The sequence below is a fragment of the Pristiophorus japonicus genome, unplaced genomic scaffold (genome assembly GCF_044704955.1).
Source record: "Pristiophorus japonicus isolate sPriJap1 unplaced genomic scaffold, sPriJap1.hap1 HAP1_SCAFFOLD_807, whole genome shotgun sequence".
Taxonomy (NCBI): Eukaryota; Metazoa; Chordata; class Chondrichthyes; family Pristiophoridae; genus Pristiophorus; species Pristiophorus japonicus.
Window position 1 is genome coordinate 50,235 of NW_027254726.1, and position 14,488 is coordinate 64,722.

The 14,488-nt window shown below is 40.0% G+C and overlaps 1 protein-coding gene across 1 annotated transcript in view; it reads right to left on the reverse strand.

Moving 5' to 3' along the window:
• Positions 1-442: 442 nt before the first annotated feature.
• LOC139257135 (zinc-binding protein A33-like) overlaps positions 443-14,488 on the reverse strand; it is a 145,425-nt gene continuing 131,379 nt past the window's right edge. Inside the window, exons 4-6 of the mRNA XM_070874407.1 lie at positions 5,643-5,665; positions 5,435-5,550; positions 443-2,580 (exon numbers count right to left, since the gene is read on the reverse strand). Coding sequence (XP_070730508.1) covers positions 2,042-2,580; positions 5,435-5,550; positions 5,643-5,665 — 678 coding nt within the window. The 3' untranslated portion in view covers positions 443-2,041. The remainder of the gene's footprint in view (positions 2,581-5,434; positions 5,551-5,642; positions 5,666-14,488) is intronic.

Below are 14,488 nucleotides of genomic sequence, written 5' to 3' on the forward strand. Positions count from 1 at the left end.
TCATAGAACTTTCAAAAGTGAATCGGATAAATACTTGAAAAGAGAAAAGAATTGTCGGGGCTGTGGGGAAAGAGCCGGCGGGAGGGGGAGTGGGACTAATTGCATCGCTCTGTCACACAGCCGACACAGGCACCATGGGTGCAATGGTCCCCTTGTGTCGGTGTCTATATGGAATCAGTGAGACCAACATTCTCACCATGCACTGTGTAACACATTGCCAAGCATCTGTGTGCCTGGTATTCTGGTTAACATCATTGCACTGCATGTGAAACTTGCCCCACACACTGGGCAACGAGTTCTTTAATAGTTCATTCACAGGATGTGGGCCTCGCTGGCAAGGCCGGCATTTATTGGCCATCCCTAATTGCCCCTTGAGAAGGTGGTGGTGAGCTGCCTTCTTGAACCGCTGCAGTCCGTGTGGTGAAGGTGCTCCCACAGTGCTGTTAGGGAGGGAGTTCCAGGATTGTGACCCAGTGACGATGAAGGAACAGCCGATATATTTCCCAGTCAGGATGGTGTGTGACTGGGAGGGGAACGTGGAGGTGGTGGTGTTCCCATGTGCCTGCTGCCCTTGTCCTTCTAGGTGGTAGAGGTCACGGGTTTGGGAGGTGCTGCCGAAGAAGCCTTGGCGAGTTGCTGCAGTGCATCTTGTAGATGGTACACACTGCAGCCAGGGGGCGCCGGTGGTGGAGGGAGTGAGTGTTGAAGGTGGTGGGTAGCGTGTCGATCAAGCGGGCTGCTTTGTCCTGGATGGTGTTGAGCTTCTTGAGTGTTGTTGGAGCTGCACTCATCCAGGCAAGTGGGGAGTGTTCCATCACACTCCTGACTTGTGCCTTGTAGATGGTGGAAAGGCTTTGGGGAGTCAGGAGGTGAGACACTCGTTGCAGAATACCCAGCTCCGACCTGCTCTTGTGGCCACAGTATTTATGTGGCTGGTCCAGTTAAGTTTTCTGGTCAATGGTGACCCCCAGATGTTGATGGTGGGGGATTCGGTGATGGTAATGCTACTGAATGTCAAGGGGCGGTGGTTAGACTCTCTCTTGTTGGAGATAGTCATTGCCTGGCACTTGTGTGGTGCGAATGTTACTTACCACTTATCAACCCAAGCCTAAATGTTGTCCAGGTCTTGTTGCTTTTTCATTATCTGAGGAGTTGCGAATGGAACTGAACACTGCAGTCATCAGCGAACATCCCCACTTCTGACCTTATGATGGAGGGAAGGTCATTGATGAAGCAGCTGAAAATGGTTGGGCCGAGGACACTGCCCTGAGGAACTCCTGAGCGATGTCCTGGAGCTGTGATGATTGATCTCCAACCACCACAGCCAGATTCCTTTGTGCTGGGTATGACTCCAGCCAGTGGAGAGTTTTCCCTGATTCCCATTGACCAGTTTTACTAGGGCTCCTTGATGCCACACTCTGTCAAATGTTGCCTTGATGTTGAGGGCAGTCACTCTCACCTCACCTCTGGAATTCAGCTCTTTTGTCCGTGTTTGGACCGAGGCTGTAATGAGTTCTGGAGCCGAGTGGTCCTGGCAGACCCAAACTGAGCGTCGGTGAGCAGGCTATTGGTGAGTGAGTGCCGCTTGAGAGCACTATCGACAACACCTTCCCTCCCTTTGCTGATGATTGATGGGGCGGTAATTGGCCGGATTGGATTTTGTGGACAGGACCTAGCTGGGCAGTTTTGCACATTGTCGGGTAGATGCCAGTGATGGAGCTGTACTGGAACAGCTGGGCTAGAGGCCAATTAAAGGCAACTCACGCACTGGGAGTGGGGAGTAATTCAAGTCTCCATTTCCGGAGACGGTCTCGGGGTCCATCTTCTGGATTGTGGGGGGAGAGCGTACGTGATACTATTTTATACTCCGTTACCATTTACAATTGAATAACCTCCGTAGCTCACTGTCGTCAATGTAAAGCCGTCGGTTTTTGTCAGGGTATGTCTCCCTCCCGCCCTGTGACTCTGACCGTAACGCTGAGTCAGGGGAATCAGCCCAACACAGATCAGACTGACAGACCCTTGACAGCAGATCGGGACCTCAAGCCCAGCGGATTCTCAGTGCGTCCGTGTTTGTCCCATCCTTATTCAAATTGGGATTGAAGAAGGGAAAGATTCTCTCGGTGAAAGTGTGGGTGTAAGTGTAGAGATGGGACATGTTGCCCGCATTGTAAAATGACACCTGTCCTCCCTCGTAGTCCAGGTACACCCCGATTCTCCGGGGCTTTACTCCGGGGGTGAGGGGGGTCCGTGGGGAGGTTAAAGCCTGATATTGATTTCCGTTTCCCAGCTCCAGAGCCCAGTGTCCATCCTCCGGTTTCTCAGAGATATTCCCCTTCCTCTTGATAGACTCTCGGACCACTCCCACACACCACCCAGTCTTGTTCCCCACCTCCACCTCCCAGTAGTGTCTCCCTGACGTGAACCCCTCCAATCCCAGGACAGAGAGCCAAGAATTAAACCTCTCCGGGGTATCAGGGAGCGACTGCCGTTTGTCTCCCAATCTCACACTGGTCCGGTCCTTAGACAGGATGAGCCGGGGTTGGGCTGTCTTTGGATCCAGAGTCAGAGAGGCTGGAGCTGGGGGAAAAGTTCAAATAACACAGTCAGTGATTTAAAAACATAAGAAATAGGAGCAGGAGTCGGCCATACGGCCCCTCGAGCCTGCTCCACCATTTAATAAGATCATGGCTGATCCGATCATGGATTCACCTCCACTTCCCTGCCCACTCCCCATAACCCCTTATTCTCTTATCGCTCATAAATCTGTCTATCTCCACCTTAAGTTTATTCAATGTCCCAGCTTCCACAGCTCTCTAGGGCACAGAATTCCACAGATTTACAATCCTCTGAGAGAATAAATTTCTCCTCATTTCCGTTTCTCCTCAGCCTCCGCTATAGCTCTCCCACTCTCCCAAAGAGTGGGAGAGCTATAGTGATAGGGGATTCGATTGTAAGGGGAATAGATAGATGTTTCTGTGGCCGCAACCGAGACTCCAGAATGGTATGTTGCCTCTCTGGTGCAAGGGTCAAGGATGTCTCGGAGCGGGTGCAGGGCATTTTGAAGAGGGAAGGTGATCAGCCAGTTGTCGTTGTACAGATAGGTACCAACGATACAGGTAAAAAACGGGATGAGGTCCTACAAGACGAATTTAGGGAGCTAGGGGCTAAATTAAAAAGTAGGACCTCAAAAGTACTAATCTCAGGATTGCTATCAGTGCCACGTGCTAGTCAGAGTAGGAATCGCAGGATATCTCCGATGAATATGTGGCTTGAGCAGTGGTGCAGCAGGGAGGGATTCAAATTCCTGGGTCATTGGAACCGGTTCTGGGGGAGGTGGGACCAGTACAATCCGGACGGTCTGTACCTGGGCAGGACCGGAACTAATGTCCTAGGGGGAGTGTTTGCTAGTGCTCTTGGGGAGGAGTTAAAATAATATGGCAGGGGGATGGGAACCTATGCAGGGAGACGGAGGGAAGTAGAATGGAGACAGAAGCAAAAGATAGAAGAAAAGTAAAAATGGAGGGCAGAGAAACCCAAGGCAAAAATCAAAAAGGGCGACATTACAGCAAAATTCTAAAGGGGCAAAGTGTGTTAAAAAGACAAGCCTGAAGGCTCTGTGCCTCAATGCAAGGAGTATTCGTAATAAGGTGGACAAATTAACTGCGCAGATCGTAGTTAACAGATATTATGTAATTGGCATCACGGAGACATGGCTCCAGGGTGGCCAAGGCTGGAAACTCAACATCCAGGGGTATTCAACATTCAGGAAGGATAGACAGAAAGGAAAAGGAGGTGGAGTGGCATTGCTGGTTAAAGAGGAAATCAATGCAATAGTAAGGAGGGACATTAGCCTGGATGATGTGGAATCTGTATGGGTGGAGCTACGGAATACCAAAGGTCAGAAAACGCTAGTGGGAGTTGTGTACAGACCACCAAACAGTAGTAGTGATGTTGGGGACAGCATCAAACAAGAAATTAGGGATGCATGCAATAAAGGTACAGCAGTTATCATGGGTGACTTTAATCTACATATTGATTGGGCTAACCAAACTGGTAGCAATGCGGTGGAGGAGGATTTCCTGGAGTGTATTAGACCAATATGTTGAGGAACCAACTAGAGGGCTGACCATCCTAGACTGGGTGATGTGTAATGAGAAGGGACTAATTAGCAATCTTGTTGTGCGGGGCCCCTTGGGGAAGAGTGACCATAATATGGTAGAATTCTTTATTAAGATGGAGAGCAACACAGTTAATTCAGAGACTAGGGTCCTGAACTTAAGGAAAGGTAACTTCGATGGTATGAGACGTGAATTGGCTAGAATAGACTGGCGAGTGATACTTAAAGGGTCTGCGGTGGATAGACAATGGCAAACATTTAAAGATCAAATGGATGAACTTCAACAATTGTACATCCCTGTCTGGAGTGAAAATAAAATGGGGAAGGTGGCTCAATCGTGGCAAACAAGGGAAATTAAGGATAGTGTTAAATCCAAGGAAGAGGCATATAAATTGGCCAGAAAAAGCAGCAAACCTGAGTACTGGGGGAATTTTGTAATCCAGCAGAGGAGGACAAAGGGTTTAATTAGAAGGGGGAAAATAGAGTATGAGAGGAAGCTTGCCGGGAACATAAAAACTGACTGCAAAAGCTTCGATAGATATGTGAAAAGAAAAAGATTAGTGAAAACAAACACAGGTCCCTTTCAGTCAGATTCAGGTGAATTTATAATGGGGAACAAAGAAATGGTGGACCAGTTAAACAAATACTTTGGTTCTGTCTTCATGAAGGAAGATACAAATAACTTTCCGGAAATATTAAGGGACCGAGGGTCTAGTGAGAAGGAGGAACTGAAGGAAACCCTTACTAGACTCACAAAACAAGCGCTCTACTCCGAGCTCCGACATGGCAAGCAAGTCCCAGGTGGGCAGAGAAAACACTTCAGGGACACCCTCAAAGCCTCCCTGACAAAATGTAATATCCCCACCGACTCTCCGAAATCCCTGGCCCAAGACCGCTCACAGTGGAGGAAGAGCATCGAGGAAGGCGCCGAACATCGCGAGCTTCTTCGCCGGGAGCACGCAGAAGACAAGCGCAAACAATGGAAGGAGGGAGCGACAACCCAAGCACCCACCCACCCGTCCCTCCAACTACCGTCTGCCCCACCTGTGACAGAGACTGTAGATCCCGCATTGGTCTCATCAGTCACCTGAGAACGCGTGTTAGTGTGGAAGCAAGTCATCCTCGACTCCGGGGGATTGTCTCAGAGGAAGAGAAGGCGCTGTCTATAAACCAGCCCCAGCTGTGTGTGGGAAACCTGCTGTGAACGTTGGCAGTGCTGAGCATTTAGAATGTATCTTGCCCTCTCGCCCTGCCTTGAAACTGCAATAAATACTGAGTGGCTTAGATGGGGTGAGGGAGTGGGTTGTTATTTACCGGGGCAGATGACACTCAGCATGTCTCTCCACGCCATGTATTGCAAGAGTCCTCCGTTGGGGCCCAGCGACAGATCCTCATCCACCAGTGAGAGCAAAACAGAATCATCAACGCTTCTGTGAACACCCAATATCGATCGTTAGAATCGCATTGTTAGGTAGAGGCACTGCGAACTGATCAAATGCAGATTCTACGCACAATCTCATACCTCATTTTACCAGACGCTTCTCCCTGAAAGAGAGAGACAATCAAAGATCAGTCAGCGAAGGAATCACAATTAAATAGGTGTAATCAATCACAGCTCACCCCCGCAAATATACATTACACTCAGTGTAATCGATCACCCCTCCGAAATATACATTACACTGAGTGTAATCTATCACCCCCCCGAAATATACATCACACTGAGTGTAATCTATCACCCCCCCAAATATACATTACACTCAGTGTAATCTATCACCCCCCCAAAAGATACATCACACTGAGTGTAATCTATCACCCCCCCCAAATATACATTACACTCAGTGCAATCTATCACCCCCCCGAAATATACATCACACTGAGTGTAATCTATCACCCCCCCAAATATACATTACACTCAGTGTAATCTATCACCCCCCCAAATATACATCACACTCAGTGTAATCTATCACCCCCCCGAAATATACATCACACTGAGTGTAATCTATCACCCCCCCCCAAATATACATTACACTCAGTGTAATCTATCACCCCCCCGAAATATACATTACACTCAGTGTAATCTATCACCCCCCCGAAATATACATTGCACTCAGTGTAATCTATCACCCCCAAATATACATTGCACTCAGTGTAATCTATCACCCCCAAATATACATTACACTCAGTGTAATCTATCAGACCAAAATATACATCACACTTTTATTATTTCCCTGTAACTGTGCTGTTTATTAAATCCCTGTAACTGTGTACAGTTTATTAATTCCCTGTAACTGTACAGTTTATTAATTCCCTGTAACTGTGTACAGTTTATTAATTCCCTGTAACTGTACAGTTTATTAATTCCCTGTAACTGTGTACAGTTTATTTATTCCCTGTAACTGTGTACAGTTTATTAATTCCCTGTAACTGTGTACAGTTTATTTATTCCCTGTAACTGTGTACAGTTTATTAATTCCCTGTAACTGTACAGTTCATTCATTCCCTGTACCTGTGTACAGTTTATTAATTCGCTGTAACTGTTCAGTTTATTAATCCCTGTAACTGTGTACAGTTTATTAATTCCCTGTAACTGTGTACAGTTTATTAATTCGCTGTAAGTGTACAGTTTATTAATCCCTGTAACTGTGTACAGTTTAGTAATTCCCTGTCACTGTACAGTTTATTAATTCCCTGTAACTGTGCAGTTTATTAATTCCCTGTAACTGTACAGTTTATTAATTCCGTGTAACTGTACAGTTTATTCATTCCCTGTAACTGTGTACAGTGTACTAATTCCCTGTAACTGTGCAGTTTATTAATTCCTTTAACTGTGTACAGTTTATTAATTCCCTTCAACTGTGTAGTTTATTGATTCCCTGTAACTGTGCAGTTTATTAATTCCCTGCAACTGTGTAGTTTTTCAATTCCCTGTAACTGTGTACAGTTTATTAATTCCCTGTAACTGTGCTGTTTATTAAATCCCTGTAACTGTACAGTTTATTAATTCCCTGCAACTGTACAGTTCATTCATTCCCTGTAACTGTACAGTTTATTAATTCCCTGTAAGTGTACAGTTTATTAATTCCCTGTAACTGTGCAGTTTATTAATTCCCTGTAAGTGTACAGTTTATTAATTCCCTGTAACTGTGCAGTTTATTAATTCCCTGTAAGTGTACAGTTTATAAATTCCCTGTAACTGTGTACAGTTCATTCATTCCCTCTAACTGTACAGTTTATTAATTCCCTGTAACTGTGTGCAGTTTATTAATTCCCTGTAAGTGTACAGTTTATTAATTCCCTGTAACTGTGTGCAGTTTATTAATTCACTGTAACTGTGCAGTTTATTAATTCCCTGTAACTGTACAGTTTATTAATTCCCTGTAACTGTGTGCAGTTTATTAATTCCATGTAACTGTACAGTTTATTAATTCCCTGTAACTGTGTGCAGTTTATTAATTCACTGTAACTGTGCAGTTTATTAATTCCCTGTAACTGTACAGTTTATTAATTGCCTGTAACTGTGTGCAGTTTATTAATTCCATGTAACTGTACAGTTTATTAATTCCCTGTAACTGTGTGCAGTTTATTAATTCCCTGTAACTGTACAGTTTATTAATTCCCTGTAACTGTGTGCAGTTTATTAATTCCCTGTAACTGTAAAGTTTACTAATTCCCTGTAACTGTGTACAGTTTACCAATTCCCTGTAACTGTGTACAGTTTACTAATTCCCTGTAACTGTGTACGGTTTATTAATTCCCTGTAACTGTACACTTTATTAATTCACAGTAACTGTGCACAGTTTATTTATTCCCTGTTACTGTGTATAGTTCAATCATTCCCTGTAACTGTACAGTTTATTAATTCCCTGTAACTGTGTACAGATTATTAATTCGCTGTAACTGTACAGTTTATTAATCCCTGTAACTGTGTACAGTTTATTAATTCCCTGTAACTGTGCAGTTTATTAATTCCCTGTAACTGTGCAGTGTACTAATTCCCTGTAACTGTGTACAGTTTATTAATTCCCTGCAACTGTGCAGTTTATTAATTCCCTGTAACTGTGTACAGTTTATTAATTCCCTGTAACTGTGTACAGTTTATTAATTCCCTGCAACTGTGCAGTTTATTAATTCCCTGTAACTGTGTACAGTTTATTAATTCCCTGTAACTGTGCTGTTTATTAAATCCCTGTAACTGTGTACAGTTTATTAATTCCCTGTAACTGTGTACAGTTTATTAATTCCCTGTAACTGTACAGTTTACTAATTCCCTGTAACTGTGTACAGTTTATTAATTCCCTGTAATTGATGTTTCTATTGGTGAGAAAGCAGGAAGGGGGTACTGAAGTTGCATGTTCAGCCATGAACTCATTGAATGGCGGTGCAGGCTAGAAGGGCCGAATGGCCTACTCCTGCACCTATTTTGTATGTTTCTATTTTTCTATGTAACTGTGCAATTTATTAATTCCCTGTAACTGTGTGCAGTTTATTAATTCCCTGTAACTGTACAGTTTACCAATACCCTGCAACTGTGTACAGTTTTTTAATTCTCTGTAACTGTGCAGTTTATTAATTCCCTGCAAGTGTACAGTTTATTAATTCCCTGTAACTGTGTACAGTTTATTAATTCCATGTAACTGTGTACAGTTTATTAATTCCCTGTAAGTGTACAGTTTATTAATTCCCTGTAACTGTGTGCAGTTTATTAATTCCATGTAACTGTGTACAGTTTATTAATTCCCTGTAACTGTACAGTTTATTAATTCCCTGTAACTGTGTGCAGTTTATTAATTCCCTGTAACTGTACAGTTTATTAATTCCCTGTAACTGTGTACAGTTTATTAATTCCCTGTAACTGTACAGTTTACTAATTCCCTGTAACTGTGTACAGTTTAACAATTCCCTGTAACTGTGTACAGTTTATTAATTCCCTGTAACTGTGTACAGTTTATTAATTCCCTGTAACTGTACAGTTCATTCATTCCCTGTAACTGTGTACAGTTTATTAATTCGCTGTAACTGTTCAGTTTATTAATCCCTGTAACTGTGTACAGTTTATTAATTCCCTGTAACTGTGTACAGTTTATTAATTCGCTGTAAGTGTACAGTTTATTAATCCCTGTAACTGTGTACAGTTTATTAATTCCCTGTCACTGTACAGTTTATTAATTCCCTGTAACTGTGCAGTTTATTAATTCCCTGTAACTGTACAGTTTATTAATTCCGTGTAACTGTACAGTTTATTCATTCCCTGTAACTGTGTACAGTTTATTAATTCCCTGTAACTGTGCAGTTTATTCATTCCCTGTAACTGTGTACAGTGTACTAATTCCCTGTAACTGTGCAGTTTATTAATTCCCTGTAACTGTGTACAGTTTATTAATTCCCTTCAACTGTGTAGTTTATTAATTCCCTGTAACTGTGCAGTTTATTAATTCCCTGTAACTGTGTATAGTTTATTAATTCCCTGCAACTGTGTAGTTTATTGATTCCCTGTAACTGTGCAGTTTATTAATTCCCTGCAACTGTGTAGTTTATTAATTCCCTGTAACTGTGCAGTTTATTAATTCCCTGTAACTGTACACTTTATTAATTCCCTGTAACTGTGTAGTTTATTAATTCCCTGTAACTGTGTACAGTTTATTAATTCCCTGTAACTGTGTAGTTTTTCAATTCCCTGTAACTGTGTACAGTTTATTAATTCCCTGTAACTGTGCTGTTTATTAAATCCCTGTAACTGTGTACAGTTTATTAATTCCCTGCAACTGTACAGTTTATTCATTCCCTGTTACTGTGTGCAGTTTATTAATTCCCTGTAACTGTACAGTTTACTAATTCCCTGTAACTGTGTACAGTTTATTAATTCCCTGTCATTGATGTTTCTATTGGTGAGAAAGCAGGAAGGGGGTACTGAAGTTGCATGTTCAGCCATGAACTCATTGAATGGCGGTGCAGGCTAGAAGGGCCGAATGGCCTACTCCTGCACCTATTTTCTATGTTTCTATTTTTCTATGCAACTGTGCAATTTATTAATTCCCTGTAACTGTGTGCAGTTTATTAATTCCCTGTAACTGTGTGCAGTTTATTAATTCCCTGCAACTGTGTAGTTTATTAATTCCCTGTAACTGTGTACAGTTTATTAATTCCCTGTAACTGTGCTGTTTATTAATTCCCTGTAACTGTGTACAGTTTATTAATTCCCTGCAACTGTGTAGTTTATTAATTCCCTGTAACTGTACAGTTTATTAATTCCCTGTAACTGTGTACAGTTTATTAATACCCTGCAACTGTGTACAGTTTATTAATTCCCTGTAACTGTGCAGTTTATTAATTCCCTGTAACTGTACAGTTTATTAATTCCCTGTAACTGTGTACAGTTTATTAATTCCCTGCAACTGTGTAGTTTATTAATTCCCTGTAACTGTGTACAGTTTATTAATTCCCTGTAACTGTGCTGTTTATTAAATCCCTGTAACTGTGTACAGTTTATTAATTCCCTGCAACTGTGTGCAGTTTATTAATTCCCTGTAACTGTACAGTTTATTCATTCCCTGTAACTGTGTACAGTTTATTAATTCCCTGTAACTGTACAGTTTATTAATTCCCTGCAACTGTGTACAGTTTATTTATACCCTGTAACTGTGCAGTTTATTAATTCCCTGTAATTGTGTGCAGTTTATTAATTCCCTGTAACTGTACAGTTTATTAATTCCCTGTAACTGTGTACAGTTTATTAATTCCCTGCAACTGTGTAGTTTATTAATTCCCTGTGACTGTATACAGTTTATTAATTCCCTGTAACTGTGCTGTTTATTAAATCCCTGTAACTGTGTACAGTTTATTAATTCCCTGTAACTGTGCAGTTTATTAATTCCCTGTAACTGTGTACAGTTTATTAATTCCGTGTAACTGTACAGTTTATTAATTCCCTGTAACTGTGTGCAGTTTATTAATTCGCTGTAACTGTACAGTTTATTCATTCCCTGTAACTGTGTGCAGTTTATTAATTCCCTGTAACTGTACAATTTATTAATTCCCTGCAACTGTGTACAGTTTAGTTATACCCTGTAACTTGTGCAGTTTATTAATTCCCTGTAATTGTGTGCAGTTTATTAATTCCCTGTAACTGTGCAGTTTATTAATTCCCTGTAACTGTACAGTTTATTAATTCCCTGTAACTGTGTACAGTTTATTAATTCCCTGTAACTGTGCAGTTTATTAATTCCCAGTAACTGTGTACAGTTTATTAATTCCCTGTAACTGTGCAGTTTATTAATTCCCTGTAACTGTACAGTTTATTAATTCCCTTTAACTAAGTACAGTTTATAAATTCTCTGTAACTGTACAGTTTATTAATTCCCTGTAACTGTGTACATTTTTTCAATTCCCTGTAACTGTGCAGTTTATTAATTTCCAGTAACTGTGTACAGGTTATTAATTCCCTGTAACTGTGCAGTTTATTAATTCCCTGTAACTGTACAGTTTATTAATTCCCTGTAACTGTGTACAGTTTATTAATTCCCTGTAATTGTACAGTTTATTAATTCCCTGTAACTGTGCAGTTTATTAATTCCCTGCAACTGTGCAGTTTATTAATTCCCTGTAACTGTGCAGTTTATTAATTCCCTGTAACTGTACAGTTTATTAATTCCTTGTAACTGAGTACAGTTTATAAATTCTCTGTAACTGTACAGTTTATTAATTCCCTATAACTGTGCACATTGTTTTAATTCTCTGTAACTGTACAGTTTATTAATTCCCTGTAGCTGTACAGTTTATTAATTCCCTGTAACTGTGTGCAGTTTATTAATTCCATGTAAATGTACAGTTTATTAATTCCCTGTAATTGTGTAGTTTATTAATTCCATGTAACTGTGTGCAGTTTATTAATTCCCTGTAACTGTACAGTGTATTAATTCCCTGTAACTGTGTACAGTTTATTAATTCCCTGTAACTGTTCAGTTTATTAATTCCCTGCAACTGTGTACAGTTTATTTATACCCTGTAACTGTGCAGTTTATTAATTCCCTGTAATTGTGTACAGTTTATTAATTCCCTGTAACTGTGCAGTTTATTAATTCCCTATAACTGTACAGTTTATTAATTCCCTGTAACTGTGTACAGTTTATTAATTCCCTGTAACTGTGCAGTTTATTAATTCCCAGTAACTGTGTCCAGTTTATTAATTCCCTGTAACTGTACAGTTTATTAATTCCCTGTAACTGTGTACAGTTTATTTATTCCCTGTAACTGTGTACAGTTTATTAATTCCCTGTAACTGTACAGTTTATTAATTCCCTGTAACTATGCAGTTTATTAATTCCCTGTAACTGTGTACAGTTTATTAATTCCCTGTAACTGTGCAGTTTATTAATTCCCTGTAACTGTACAGTTTATTAATTCCCTGTAACTGTGTACAATTTATTAATTCCCTGCAACTGTGTAGTTTATTAATTCCCTGTAACTGTGTACAGTTTATTAATTCCCTGTAACTGTGCTGTTTATTAAATCCCTGTAACTGTGTGCAGTTTATTAACTCCCTGTAACTGTACAGTTTATTAATTCCCTGCAACTGTGTGCAGTTTATTAATTCCCTGTAACTGTACAGTTTATTCATTCCCTGTAACTGTGTACAGTTCATTAATTCCCTGTAACTGTACAGTTTATTAATTCCCTGCAACTGTGTACAGTTTATTTATACCCTGTAACTGTGCAGTTTAGTAATTCCCTGTAATTGTGTGCAGTTTATTAATTCCCTGTAACTGTACAGTTTATTAATTCCTTGTAACTGTACAGTTTATTAATTCCCTGTAACTGTGTACAGTTTATTAATTCCCTGCAACTGTGTAGTTTATTAATTCCCTGTGACTGTGTACAGTTTATTAATTCCTTGTAACTGTGCTGTTTATTAAATCCCTGTAACTGTGTACAGTTTATTAATTCCCTGTAACTGTGCAGTTTATTAATTCCCTGTAACTGTGTACAGTTTATTAATTCCCTGTAACTGTACAGTTTATTAATTCCCTGTAACTGTGTGCAGTTTATTAATTCGCTGTAACTGTACAGTTTATTCATTCCCTGTAACTGTGTACAGTTTATTAATTCCCTGTAACTGTACAGTTTATTAATTCCCTGCAACTGTGTACAGTTTAGTTATACCCTGTAACTGTGCAGTTTATTAATTCCCTGTAATTGTGTACAGTTTATTAATTCCCTGTAACTGTGCAGTTTATTAATTCCCTGTAACTGTACAGTTTATTAATTCCCTGTAACTGTGTACAGTTTATTAATTCCCTGTAACTGTGCAGTTTATTAATTCCCAGTAACTGTGTACAGTTTATTAATTCCCTGTAACTGTGCAGTTTATTAATTCCCTGTAACTGTACAGTTTATTAATTCCCTTTAACTGAGTACAGTTTATAAATTCTCTGTAACTGTACAGTTTATTAATTCCCTGTAACTGTGTACATTTTTTCAATTCCCTGTAACTGTGCAGTTTATTAATTTCCAGTAACTGTGTACAGGTTATTAATTCCCTGTAACTGTGCAGTTTATTAATTCCCTGTAACTGTACAGTTTATTAATTCCTTGTAACTATGCAGTTTATTAATTCCCTGTAACTGTACAGTTTATTAATTCCCTGTAACTGTGTACAGTTTATTAATTCCCTGTAACTATGCGGTTTATTAGATTCCCTGTAACTGTACAGTTTATCAATTCCCTGTAACTGTGTGCAGTATATTAATTCCCTGTAACTGTACAGTTTATTAATTCCCTGTAACTGAGTAGAGTTTATAAATTCTCTGTAACTGTACAGTTTATTAATTCCCTATAACTGTGTACATTTTTTTAATTCCCTGTAACTGTGCAGTTTATTAATTCCCAGTAACTGTGTACAGTTTATTAATTCCCTGTAACTGTGCAGTTTATTAATTCCCGGTAACTGTACAGTTTATTAATTCCTTGTAACTATGCAGTTTATTAATTCCCTGTAACTGTACAGTTTATTAATTCCCTGTAACTGTGTACAGTTTATTAATTCCCTGTAATTGTACAGTTTATTAATTCTCTGTAACAGTGTGCAGTATATTAATTCCCTGTAACTGTGCATTTTATTAATTCCCTGCAACTGTGCAGTTTATTAATTCCCTGTAACTGTGCAGTTTATTAATTCCCTGTAACTGTGTACAGTTTATTAATTCCCTGTAACTGAGTACAGTTTATAAATTCTCTGTAACTGTACAGTTTATTAATTCCCTGTAACTGAGTACAGTTTATAAATTCCCTGTAGCTGTACAGTTTATTAATTCCCTGTAACTGTGTGCAGTTTATTAATTCCATGTAACTGTACAGTTTATTAATTCCCTGTAA